The sequence below is a fragment of the Nycticebus coucang genome, chromosome 21 (genome assembly GCF_027406575.1).
Source record: "Nycticebus coucang isolate mNycCou1 chromosome 21, mNycCou1.pri, whole genome shotgun sequence".
In the NCBI taxonomy this organism is placed as follows: Eukaryota; Metazoa; Chordata; class Mammalia; order Primates; family Lorisidae; genus Nycticebus; species Nycticebus coucang.
Window position 1 is genome coordinate 67,556,627 of NC_069800.1, and position 13,457 is coordinate 67,570,083.

The following is a 13,457-nucleotide window of genomic DNA, read 5'->3' on the forward strand; positions in this document are numbered from 1 at the left end:
GTGGGTGGCCAAGCCCCTTGTGCACTTCGGGCCCTCCCAATGTCCCTATGATGTGTCTGCAGTGTCACTTCTGTTCAAGCTATGTGTCAGCCTGGTGTTGTTCCCTTTTTGCAGCCAAACCTTTCCCAAAGGCCTCTCCCCCCAGGCACAGCCCCTCCAGTAGCCATGTAAGGAGCGCTTTGTCCTCCTCCGCGGGCTTTGACTACTCACAGGATGCCGAGGCTGCACACATGGCTGCCACTGCCATCCTGAACCTCTCCACACGCTGCTGGGAGATGCCTGAGAACCTCAGCACAAAGCCACAGGACCCTCCTGGCAAGGTTGGTGCGTCCGCACAGAGCCTGTCTTAAGAGAGATTGAGTTGATAAAATTTGCAGTCAGGCCTGTCTGCTCCCTGCACAAAATGTCCCCAGAACAGCTGATGTCTAGTGAGAAATTCTCACTCTTACTTTTTATCCCTCCTTGCCTTGGCCCTAATGACTACAGAGGCCAATGGGTCCTCCCAAGAGAGCTCCATGTGCTCCGTGCTGGGCAAAGGTGGACTAAGGTCTGTGTGCGGCCACATCCCCACACATCTCCCTCTGACTCTGAGGGTGGTGTACATGATGTGTTCCCATATGTCTCCTGCTGGGTCTGGTGGTTGCACATGTGTTTTCATGTGTTTCCCATAGAATGTGAAGGTGGTATACACACCCTGTTCACACGTGTTTCTTAACAGTCTTGTGGTTGCTGACATCTTCTGGCTTAGAAGACCAGGTCTTACCCTTGCTGATAAGATACCTCAGGGGTCTAGTTTCATGCTGTTTGGGAGCAAGAGGAATTGTAGGGCCTCTTTCATGGGAAATCAGGATGTGACAGTTGGGTTTCTTTCCTCCCAATGTTTGCCTATGCTGGTTACTCTTCCTTCCATAGGAATTGGAGTTATGGACTCTGTAAATTTGTTAAAATGCACAAGAAGACATACATGGGAAGGGGCTAGAATCCCTGACAGATTTTGTCTTTGCAATTACAGTGCGTGGACATTGAAGTGGATGAGAATGGAACCCTGGACCTGAGCATGCACAAGCACCGCAGGCGGGAGGGCGCTGGCTCTGGCCCTGGCAGTGGGAGTGGCAGTGGCAGCCCTGGAGTGAAGTCTCCTGATGCTTCCCAGCGCCAGAGCAGCACCAGCGCCCCTAGCAGCTCCATGACTTCACCCCAGTCCTGCCAGGCCTCCCGGCAGGATGAGTGGGACCGACCCCTGGATTACACCAAGCCCAGCCGCCTGCGAGAGGAGGAACTGGAGGAGGTGGGTGCCTGGGGGCTGTCACATGGATGCAGCCTCTGAGGGCCCCACTCCTTTCCACACAACTCCCAGGTAGCTGGGACTTGGAGTCCTGCTCTCCGGGAGGGTTCCTACTGCAGGGCCATGCTGTAGCCTTGTTCCTTGGTCTTCTCACTTTTGTGTAACACAATGGCCAGCACCAGTGTAGGCACTCTGGAGGCACAGACCTGTTTTAGATCCCAGGAGACAGCTGGGAACAAGCTCAAGGCTCCTGGGTTTTGAGCCTCCTACATGCCTGCCATTCGGGCAGACAGGGGCTTGGCTGCTGGCTCCTTGGGCTAAGGCAGTGAGAAAACTCCTGGCCTAGGGGTCTTGGGCTTTGGATACCCTGTGGTGGGAAGTGGCCTGAGTCCTTGAGACCAGGACCAACCTGGCAATGGTGTTAGAGCTGTCGTCTGGTGAGCAGTGGAGCATTCATTTTCCAATTATTCATTAAATCTTATAAAAGAAGAGTCTTAAGATTTGGACTGATTCTGGGCTTTTCCCCAAGGAGGTGTGCATCCTGAGGAGCAAAGTCTAGCTCTGAGGGCAGCCTACGGTCCAGTTGGCATTTATAGCATTTGTGAGGGCTACAGATCCCTCTCCCACTCCGCCCCTCAAGAAGGGAAGGGTTCCTGTGTGGGATGGGGGCCAGGCCAGGCCACCTCCATAGTTCCTCCCTCCTGTGAATATCATGCCATCTTCAGTTGGAGTATGTGGTCACCCCATTTTACGAATGAGCAGACCAGGCCCCCAGGTTCGGTCAAGAGGCCCAGCCACTGGCTCTCCTCAGGTGTCAGGGCCCAGGAGGGGTCTAGACAAAGCCCTGAACAGAGGAGGTTGCACCTGGAGCCATGTCTGCCTGAGACTGTGGAGGCTGGTTTCTCCCAGGCTGGCTCAAGTCCTGCTTGAGGTGGGGGTGCTCTCCTACACAGGGCTTCCTGAGCTGTGCCTCTATTGTCTTTGGACAAGAGGCTTTTGATGTTCACGTCCAACTGCCAGGACTGAGCTGCCCACCCTGCCTCATGCACCCTGCCACACCCTCCTGGTCTGCTGGCTGCACCTCCTCAGCCAACGATTTTCTAGGCTCTGGTGGGTAGGTGGTGCATGCTCTGTGAACCCTCAGCTCAGTGTTGTTTTCCCCAGGGTGCTTTACCCCTTTCTCTGCTTCCTTTTCACATCCTGCCCAGGAATACAGCCACCATCCATAGGGTGAATCAGGCCTCAGACTCCTGAGGTCCTGGCCCTCAGATACCTACCCCCATTCCCCACGTAGCAGCTATGGTCAATGGTCCACTCTGCAGCCAGAAGCCTGGGCTAACTCCTGAACCCTGCCCAGAAGCGCCTCCTGAATCTGGCCCTTCACCATCCTCTTACCCCTGCCCTGGACTCCTTCCCACTGTGCCTGAGGCTCCTGCTTTGACCTCCAGCCTTACCCACAATGCCCCTGTCCCTGGCAGCAGCCCCCACTCACCATCCTGGATACCCCAGACCCTGCGTGTCCCTGGGCCTCTGAGATATTCTCCATACACTGGAACATGCTGTTCTCTCTGCTTCTGGGAAGCCCCATTTATCCTGAGGACCCAGCTTAATGTATCCTCTGAAGGCTTCCTCCAACTTGCTTGGGTGAATCAGCCACTCTCCCCAAGGCTGTGCCCAGATACAGTGCCAGCAGTGAGAACAGCAGTGCCCACAGCAGTGGCAGGTCTATTGTGGTTGTCTGGGGCTCTTTACGCTGACCATGCATCCCGTGGGCTTTGCCTTGCTTGCTTGCCCCAAAGCCTGTGAGGGCTGCTATTATCATGAGTTTGGGAGTGTGGTGCCTAGGCCCCACAAGGCTGAACCACTTGCCTGGGACACACAGTAAGTACTGCCAGGATTGGAATTTCGACTTCTATGACAGCCGTCCCACAGAGCATCAGCCTTTCTGACCCTTCCTGGACCTCTGTCCCCTTGCAGGAGGCCCTGTGCTCACTCGCCCTGCTTCCATTGCGCTGTGCCTATGTGTAGTGAATGGATGCCCTCCAGACCCAGCATTCAGTTTGAAGCATTTATTAGGTGCCTGCTGTGGTCAGGGCATCACATTGTGGGGGTGTCAGGCTAGGTGACCTCAAGGTCACTGTGATGTCCGTGCTATGTGTTATCGCTGTGGCTGTGCATCTCACCTTCCCCCTAGCAGCACTTACTTAGTGCCTGTGGTCTGTTGAGCACTGTCCCTGGCTGTGAAAGGAGCTGGGTCCTTGTGTTTACTTGGTGAGGTGGTCCAAGCTCTAAGGTCATGAATCCTGTCTTGCTGAGCACAGCCAGGCCTCCCTGTTTCTGGGGTAGCTCAGGGGGTCTGGCTGAAGTGTGGAGGAGCTCAGTCCTTGGGTGCTGCCCCTGTGTCCTGTTGTGCCAAGTTAAGTCTTCCTTCTTTGCCCAGAAGACAGGAGACTCCAGGAAATGACTCTGTGCCACTGTCCTAAAGGGTCCCTCTGCCTTGCCCACCGGGTTGGGAGCCCGGGCCTCCCTGCCAGCTGGTTAAAACATCTCCCTGCTGGTTTTTTGCAGTCAGAGCCAGCAGCCCATTCTTTTGCTTCTTCTGAAGCAGATGACCAGGAGGTGTCGGAAGAGAATTTTGAGGAGCGGAAGTACCCGGGGGAAGTCACCCTGTCCAACTTTAAGTTGAAGTTTCTCTCCAAGGACATAAAGAAAGAGCTGCTCACGTAAGTCCCTGTCTGTGCTGGCATGGTTCCTAGGAGACCCTCTGTTGTCTGGGAAGGGACAAGCCCTCGGCCAACTCATGATGACCAGGTCAGCTCAGTCCAGGTCTTTCCCTGCTTTGTCCTGACCTCCTGGAGCCAGGCAACTCACCACAGGTAACTGAGGTTTCCTGTCATTTCTGTGCTACACTGGACTTTAACATGATTCTCTAAAAGTGACTGAGAGAAGGAAGAGCCCCTTAGCTCAGCTCACACACCAGGACAGAGCAGTATAGGTGAGAGCTGAGGAGAAATGAGCAGAGAGCTCTGCAATATGCCTCAGGGCAGCCAGAGGCCAGGCCCTTTCCCTGAGGCCCTTTCTGCCCTGGCTCAGTGCCTGAAGGCCTGACCTGTCTGGACATTATCTTCAGCTCTGGTAGCCTGCTGGGCCCAATGCTGTCCTCTGAGCTCATCCTCTGGGGGAAACAGAGAGAGCTGCTGCCAGGCACCTGATCATACCCCATGCCAACCACCTGTCCTAGACCAAGAAGCTACACAGGCACCTGCACCACAGGGGACCCAGCTGCACATGTGTTCATTCCTGGGGTACCTCCTCTCCCTGCTTGGAGCCCCACATTTCCTCATGTCTTGGCCCTCACCCTCCAGGATGGCTGAGTCCTGGCTCTGAGGCAGAATGTCTTCTTCAGGGAAGGCTTGGATGCTCCCAGGCCTGGAGAAGGGAAGGAGCTCACCATCTGTACTTCCATAGGTTTATGTGTGCACACATGTGAGGACATATGCTTCAGAGCCATTCCAACTTTATCCTCTACTTTAGTTTGGCTGCTTTTTCCTTCTTGAGTTAAATTATGTGGGAGAAACTTCCAGTCCGTGCTTCAAGGACTAAGGGTGGAGGAGCTGTTGCTTAGCCCTGGGTGGGCCAGGAATGGGTACCAGCCACCCCCCAGCAGACTCAGTCCGGGCAGGCCTGCAGGTATGTGTTGTTCTGTTCTGATGCTCTGTTTCCTTTGTCCAGCTGTCCCACCCCAGGCTGTGACGGTAGTGGCCACATCACCGGGAACTATGCCTCCCACCGCAGGTTTGTCCCCTGCTTGAGTCTGGCCTGGCCTGGGTGCTCCGTGGTGGGTCTTCCTCCTCTCTGCTTCTGCTCCCCCTCTTTGGCTTACCCTGATGTCCCATCTCTTCTCTTTCAGCCTCTCTGGTTGCCCTCTTGCTGACAAGAGCCTCAGAAACCTCATGGCTGCTCACTCTGCTGACCTCAAGTATGTTTGCGCTCCCGGCCTCCTGTCTCTGGGGCAGCACTCTAGCTTTGCGCTCTCTTTCCTTGTGGCTCCTGCCAAAATCGGCCTCTCCCAGGCACCAATCCCAGGCTGGCCCCACTCTCCTGGGATGGGATGGAGTGGCAGGGCTAGAGGGGCCGATCTTGCTTGGCTGGGGCTGCTGGGCCCCTGTTCTGGGCACTGTTGCCTGCCCCTCCCTGGGACCTTGCTCTGGGCACTGCTGTTTGCCCCTCCCTGGGTCCCTGCTCTGAGCACTGCTATCTGCCCCTCCCTGGGGCCAGGGCTATTGCAGGGCTGTTGCTACTCTCACCCCAACCCTCACCCCCCAGCCTCTCCTGAAAACCCCCTGCTTTCCTCCTTGCCCTGGAAATTCTGGAAAAGCCCATTCTTGACTGTGGCTCGTAAGTCTTGCCATGGCTCAGAGAGTTGTAGGTGATATGGCTGCTGCAGAATGATCTAGATGTGCTGGTGGTGGAGAGGAAGCTCTTCCTCTCTTTCCTCCTGTGATCTCCAGCTGCTGCTGCCTTGGCCCTGGTGGCCTCCCGGACATGTTCTGCTCCATGGCCCTTGTGCCTTCTCTTTGCTAGGCTTAACCCTTCACTTCAGCACCTCCCTGCCCCTAAGGCATGGCAGGGCAGGCCTGTGGGCCCCAGCTAGCTTGCTTAACTGTCCTGCACAGTGAGGCAGAAGCACCCAGAGGGTTTCAGGCATCAGTGCCCTCTGGGGCTGGAGTCAGGGACTGCTGCTGCTTTTGGCTTTCATGCCCTCCATTGGGCTGTCACCTCACATCATAGCCCGTGTGACCCTAAGCTGAATTCTGGAGTTATGCTGAGGTCCCACTCTTGTCTCCTCAGTTCACCCTCTCCAGGGCTGTCCCCCCCACCTGTGGCTTATGTGTTGGGGGTCCCTGAATCCAGGCCAGAGCTCCCTGGCACATTCTGTTTGGGGCCTGACAGAAGCCAGGCACTGGTGCCTCTAAGATGAAGAAAATTGCCAAGTGCGGTGGCTCAGCCTGTGACCCCAGCCCTCTGGGAGGCTGAGGCGGGTGATTGATTGTGCTGAGGAGTTAGAGACCAGCCTGAGCAAGAGCAAGAACCTGTTGCTACTAAAAACTAGCTGGATGAGATGGCAGGCACCTGTAGCCCCAGCTACTCAGGAGGTTGAGGCAGGAGGATCGCTTGAGCTCAGGATTTTGAGGTTGCTGTGAGTTATGATGCAACGGCACTCCACCCAGGGTGACAGAGTGAGACTCTGTATCAAAAAAAAAAAAAAAAAAAAAAAAGAAGAAGAAGAAGAAAACTGAGCTGCCCTGGAGAAGGACAGAAAGGTTTAGGTCTCCCAGAGGCCCTGTGGCAGCCTTGACTCAGTCTCCTTGTGGAGACTGCTGTGGCCCTTCTGTTCCCACAGACAAGGATGGGGCAGGGCTCACATCTCATTTTTCTTTCTGGAAGCTGGCAACTTCCCCACAAACATTTTCTGAGGCTCAGGTCACCTCTGCAGATTCAAATGTTTGCTTATTGTTTATTCTGCCTCACACGTCTGGCCTCAGAAACCCAGAGTTGAAATGGTCCCGCAGCTTCAAAGACGCCTATTTCCCTCTTTCCTTCTGCCCTTTTCTTGTGTTCCTTTTCCTATTTTCTTTTCCAGTTCTGCTTTCTTTTCTATGATCAGTTTCCATGGTTTCCAATTTGAGGACCTAAGTAGCTTGAGAGCGTGAGATGTGGCTGCATGCGTAGTGGTATCCTTTAGTTGTGCGCAGCAGAGGCTCAGGGCTGAGAGAAATGGATTTGGCGTGCTAAGGGCCTGGAGACAGTTGTCTGGGAGGGTAGTGCATTTTTTTTTTCTTTTTGACACTTCTGTTTTTTAATCTGGGTGCTAATTACATTAGAAGGTTCAAAATTCATAAAGTTGTACAGTCATAATCTGTATGGGTAGTGCATTTTTGAGACCAAGAGTCTGTGAAGAACTTCAACAACTCAAAATCCTTCAGAAATAGCAACAAAAGTCTTCCTTGTGTGAAAGCCAACACCTCATCAGTCTCAGCAAGGTCTGGGCACAGCAGAGGCATCCTGACTCCCTCTAAAGCTCTCAAGGAGGCCACCACCCTTCCTCCCTCAGAGCAGGAGTGGGCTTAGGAAGACAGGAGGCCACTCCCATCATGTGCTGTGTGTGCAAAAGTGCCCTGCTCTCCCTCCTTTCTATCTGTACCAGGATGCAGTGATAGTCTTGGATAATGTGTTTTCTGTGTTTTAAGGGAATCCCAAGGGTATTTGCTCTTACATTCCATATGCTTGGTGTGGTCAGGGGCTGGAGACATAGGGCTGAGAGGACATAGCTGATTCAGGCCACTTGCTCTCCACGTGTAGGAAGTTGGGGTATGATGGCTCATCTGCCAGGGTGTGGTAGGCTCTGCACAGGGTGACGGTTGCCCACAGGGACGGAGCTTGGTGATCAGACACTGGCGGTTCCTTCTGCCAGACCAGGTGCTTAGAACAGGTGTGGGGAGGTGGCCCAGAGTTCCTGGATCTGACCCTGTGGGTCCACAGGGCCATGGAGCACCTAGGAGGACCCTTGCTCCTCTGAGCACATGACCACTGTCCTTTCTTGGATGTGACTCTGGAGAAAAGACATTGACCTGAGTCTTAGTGAAGAGTCCTAGGTGGCCCCACTTAGGTACCTGGTACCTTCTTCTGTCCTTTAAGCAAGTTGTCTACTCCCAAAGGCCAGATACCACATGTATTGGTGGGAGACTCTGACAAGTGTAGGTCATGGTCATAACACAGAAAATGAGGGGTCTTCACTGGGGCCTAAGAGCCACGGGTAAGGGCTCTGTAGTAGGCTGTCTAGACATAAGCACCAAATCCTTGTCTGTAGCCTCCTCAGTGCAAGGCACAGAGCAGCTGGCTAGACAGGCTGAGTCCACCTGCAGGATCAGGTCACCTCCTCTCCAATACTGTTCTGCAGGTATATCCAAAGTCTGGGGAAGCTGACAGGTCAGAGAAAGAGGCTGACATACTCAGTTTCTCAGAAAGAAACTTTCAGGCAATGTGGGAGAGATGAGTTGGTAGATCCCAGCACCATTACCCCCAGACCCAGGGCTTCTTGACCACAGGGAAGGCGTGGGCAGGACAAGGCAACTTGCTTCATGACTCTGCCTAAGGGTAGAATTTATGGTCATGGTTGACCTGATTTAAGGCAATATCAGGTAAAATATAAATTTGAGGCTTCCCTAGAACTGGGGTTCACTTGGAGTCAACATGGCAGATTAGCTTCCAGGATGGGGCTGCTCTTGCATCCACAGACACCAGGAGGACCTCATCTGCTGTTCTTCAGGGCACATTCAGGAGAAATAATTTCAGAAGTCCACACTTGTAATATTAAAGTGGAGTTTTTAAAAACTGCATTATGTGGTATATTCATCAAACATTTTAGGGTGTATAAAGTTGGGCTTTTCATGTTTTGTGTTTACTCTCCTCATCTTCTGCTGGCATGTGCCACTATGCAAAAGCCACTGGCTGTGTGAATTCTGCACTCGTGCTACACAAGCACCAGGCCTGGAGTGGCCAGCACCGTCTGCCATGTAGCAGGTGCTCAGTGAGCGCTGCTGTGTGCTCAGCTGTGGTGGCTGCTCTCTCAGCCCATCCAGGAACTGGTCTGAGGTGTTACATTTGCCTTTCTGAGCGTTCATGGCTCGGATGGGTTCTGGATGCTTCTAGTCCAGCCTAGCCCTATAGAAGACTGAGCTGGGAGCTCATCATTCTCTCTGGATGCAGTGGACCCAGCAGGTGTGGTATCTGGGTGCCCAACAGGCGTTGAGGAGCAGTCAGCCGCTCTCCTCTCAACCTCTCTGATTCTCTCTGGGAACTGAGGGCAAAGCACTGCAGCCCCGTGACCACCCTATTAGACACCTGCCAGTGGCAAGAGAGGCCAGCTTTGGTGTGCTCCTCTGTGGAGGAGTGCTAAAGACCCCAGTCTGGGCACAGTGGGGTGGGTACACTCGAGGACATGCCCAGGGGTCATCTTCTGGGGGTCTCAGTTCTCTGGACCGTGTCCAGTCCTCTTCACGGGCTCTGGTCTCACCTCTACTTTCCTTCACAGGTGCCCCACACCTGGCTGTGACGGCTCTGGCCACATAACAGGGAACTATGCTTCTCATCGGAGGTGAGCCTGGGCCCTTCAGGTGGGAGGGAGCTCTTCCTTAGACAAAGTTATAGGGTTAGGGCTAGTGTTATTTCGGAGTAAGACATCTATGTTGCTGGCAACTAGAGCCCATTTCTGTCTCTTTAGTTTAAATTGTTGCTGCCCTCAGAACCTCTGTAGTGAGATAAAAACAAGGCTTGGAGTCGGCAGTCATGGGCTCTTCTCCTTCCTATTCCACTGCCCTGTCCAACCCTTGGTGTCTGGAGACTGCTCCTTAGAATTGATGGATCAGTTGATCTGCCTTCACTCTCTCCCCCCTGCCCTGGGGTCACAGAACTGGAGAGGAGTCCATGAGATGGGTGGGTGTGAGGAGCTGCCATTCTGGGACTAAGGTGACCTGTTTTCCTTTTTCGAAACCAGCTTGTCAGGCTGCCCTCGTGCCAAGAAAAGTGGAGTAAAGGTGGCCCCCACCAAGGATGACAAGGAGGACCCTGAGCTGATGAAGTATGTCAGGTCATGCTGGCTCCTATATTGCTTTGCAGAATTGGGATTTTCCTGTGTTTTATAATTAAAAAAAAATCCTTTATAGATTCTCTTTTCACTAATGCAACTGGTTAACAAACTGATCGATGCCAACATTCCCTTTTATGGAAGTTCTCATACCCTGCACATTGACACCTATGGCAGTTTGAGTCCTGGGTGTTCTGTCCAGGGCATGCTTGCTGGCCCATCTGGGCCTCTTAGGGCTGGAGTGTTTGACAGGGCTTGGAGAGGCAGAGCACCCTGATGCCTGTGATGGGGGCCAGCTGGGCATGGGCCTCAGGGCTACATGGTGGCCCCAGGGCCTCTGCAGGACCTTCATCTGTCAGGAAAGGTCAGGCATAGAAGTCCAGGATAGTTAGAGAGGATAGTTAGAAAGATTATGGATCTTTGAATCCTGCATATCCACCCATCACACACCTCTGCAGAGAGCAGGTAGAATGAGAGAGCCCAGGATGGTCAGAACTTGGAACCAGACACTACTGGAAGAGAGAGGACATCGTCAGACTTAGATGACTCAAGTTTCTGAAGCAAAAAGACTCTATTGCCCTTCTTTCTGTGGCGAGGGTGGTAGCTTGTGTGTGGCCCTCTCACACGAAGTGGGGCTTGCACTGCTGTAAGCTTGTTCTCCCAGCAGGAAACTCAGCCCCTGCACAGCCCACTTGTAGGTGGAGGCAATGCTATGCTGCTGCTCATACAAAGGGACTCACTGGCCAATTTGCTCAGAACCAAGGGGTTTTCAGAGCTTACACCAGCAAAACAGGCAGTGGGTCTTCTGGCAGGTGAGCATGGAAGAGACGGCGCTGGCTCTGGCTGCCTTGATGCTCAGAGCCTTGGGGCTGGCTTGCTTGGGGCAGGGACTAGTAGGTCTACTTGAAATAGGTTTGCCCTGACTGTGTTATCTGCTGGGCTAAAAGCAGTCAAGCTCACCCCTGCAGAAAAGCAGCTTTGCCCCAGATTTGGTCCCTCAGGTGTGCCCAAATACCTGCTTGGCCACAGGGGAGTGGTCTGATGACAAGCATCACATCCTTCAGAAGGGGACAGCCTCACCAGCTTTTAGGTGTAATAAAGTTGTAGCTTGTTTATTTATTTAATTTTTACAATAAAACTGTAATGAACGCTAAATTAACAATGCAAAATAGGGATTTGTTAATATTATGAATGCTGCATACTAAATGCTAGGGTGCATAGGAAGTGTTTTTCCCCTGAAAAAACCAGGAATTCGCCTGTGATCACGTAAGTGCGATGCTGGCAGGGGTATTATAAGTGAATTGTACTGCATTTGCAAATGATTAAAATCAAGATCAGCATTTTTCAAATTAATTGAGAAAAACGTTTTTCCTCTTTCTCATGTTTCCTCAACTTTGCTTTTAAAAAACAAGAGTTCTGGCTCGGCACTCATAGCTCAGTGGTTAGGGTGCCGGCCACATGCACTGGGGCTGGTGGGTTCAAAACCCCCGGCCAGGGCTTGCTAAACAACAATGACAACAACAACAAAAAAATAGCTGGGCATTGTGGCGGGTGCCTGTAGTCTCAGCTACTTGGTAGGCTGAGGCAAGAGAATTGCTTAAGTCCAAGAGTTTGAGGTTGCTGTGAGCTGTGACACCATGGCACACTACCGAGGGCAAGATAGTGAGACTCTGTCTCAAAAAAAAAACAAAAAAAAAGAGTTCTGCAGCCAAGTGGAGATTGTGACTTTCAGAACCAGTTCAGCATTTGCAGGATAGATGAAGTTCCTAATTGCTCCATGGCATGGTGGGGACGGAGGGCACCCACTTGGTGCCTCCATGTTATAGGGCCTCCCCGCTGCCATAAGTTTAGCTGTATTTATAATGGCATGGTTAAACAAGTGCATACTGAAGCAAAGACTTTACACCAGGTCCTGCTGAGGATGGGATATCATCAACATGCATGAACCATGTTTTGGAGACTGACATCTCCATTTAAGGTTAAGTCATGTTGGCACTTTGTGGTAAATCTTTTTTTGCCACAGCTTTATAATTGGCCATAACAGGCTGGTGGGCCGGGCACCGTGGCTCATGGCTGTCACCCCAGCACTCTGGGAGGCCAAGGGAGGAGGATCCCTTGAGATCAGGAGTTTGAGACCAGCTTGAGCAACAGCAAGACCCCATCTCTACTAAAAATAGAAAAACTAGCTGGGCATGATGGTGGCACGTGCCTGTAGTTGAGAGGCGGAGTCAGCGGGATCACTTGAGCCCTGGAGTTTGAGGCTGCTGTAAGCTGTTATGATGCCAGGGCACTGTGGCCAGAGTGAGGCTCTATGAGAGAGAGAGAGAGAGAGAGAGAAAGAAAAAGTTTGTAGAAGTTTCAACAGGGGGGTCAGGAGCTGAGTGCTTCCTCTGCCTTACCCATTGCCCCTGGAGGGGGCCCACCCTGCTCCTGGCCACACTGACACCTGAAATGAAAGGCACATTTGGTCCCTGGTCCTGGCCACATTTCTCACATGTCCCCCTCAAATGTGAGGAAACACCAGCTTGCTCATGGAACTTGGGAACCATATCAACTTGGTGCCCATTCGTATCTCAACATGATGTCCCCTGACAGCTCTGAAAGTCCAACATCGGCTGTTGAGAGAAAGAAACCATATCTGAAATAGTCTCTAAGTATACAATTCCAGCAATTAGCTATACTTCCTCCTGATGAAGAATCTTAGGGTTTTGTGAGAAAGTGAGTAAAAAATTCTGTTCAGATTCCACAGTGTAGAGTGATGAAAGAGTTGTCTCTCGTTTGGTCACTTGATCCCAGGATGTCACACTTCAGCAGGTGCCTGGCCCATGCCCTCACCTCAAGCTTGTCTGTGCCTAGCCCAGCTTTGAGGCTTCTAAGTTGGGCGGGGGGTGGGGGGCGGCAAGATACTGAATAGGAACCTCTGAAAGCCTCCAAGAGAGCCCCTGGCAGTGCTGTGGCCTCTGCTCTGGACTGCTAGCTGAGATGACTTTGGACTGGCCCAGTGGACTTCCTGTGAGTGTCTGAAGGCTGGGTGGGTAGGATGAGTAAGAAAGGACCGAAGAGGAGAGAAGAGGAAGCACAGCCCTGGACAAGGTGGCTGAGAAGACATCTGCAATGGCTGCCTCTGAGAAGAGTGTGTGTGGGGGGGAGTTAGCCTCTGTTACAGCCCTGCTACAGCAGGAGCCTCTGCTGACAGCCCTCTGTCCTCCTGAAGGCTTCCTGCCCCGACTTTGCTGTATCCCCCAGGACCTCTGTAAATGGAGCAATGGCGTCCCCTCTTGGAATCCTGTGCAACAAGGAATTAAGGACACAGTGAATATGTGACAGGTGGTAGTTTGGATGAGTTTCATTTGTTGGAGAAAAGACTGGAAGTTGTAGCCTGAAGATCTTGTCCCAGGACAGGTGTTGTTTTGTGGGTGATCTGATCCCCTAGATCTCTGAATCATGGTCCAGAGTCCTCCCCAAGGCAGCAGAATAGACACCCAGTGAGGGTATGGCCCTTGGCCCTCTGCTTTATCCTGTTTG

General features: G+C 52.6%; 1 protein-coding gene across 5 annotated transcripts in view; it reads left to right on the plus strand.

Moving 5' to 3' along the window:
- MYT1 (myelin transcription factor 1) overlaps nt 1-13,457 on the plus strand; it is a 70,576-nt gene that overhangs the window by 49,508 nt on the left and 7,611 nt on the right. For 4 of the 5 annotated variants that reach the window (XM_053574880.1, XM_053574881.1, XM_053574883.1 and 1 more), the window contains exons 12-18: nt 115-320; nt 1,013-1,288; nt 3,854-4,008; nt 5,018-5,080; nt 5,196-5,264; nt 9,381-9,443; nt 9,843-9,926. In XM_053574880.1, coding sequence (XP_053430855.1) covers nt 115-320; nt 1,013-1,288; nt 3,854-4,008; nt 5,018-5,080; nt 5,196-5,264; nt 9,381-9,443; nt 9,843-9,926 — 916 coding nt within the window. The remainder of the gene's footprint in view (nt 1-114; nt 321-1,012; nt 1,289-3,853; nt 4,009-5,017; nt 5,081-5,195; nt 5,265-9,380; nt 9,444-9,842; nt 9,927-13,457) is intronic. The other variant, XM_053574882.1, reaches the window with a different exon arrangement.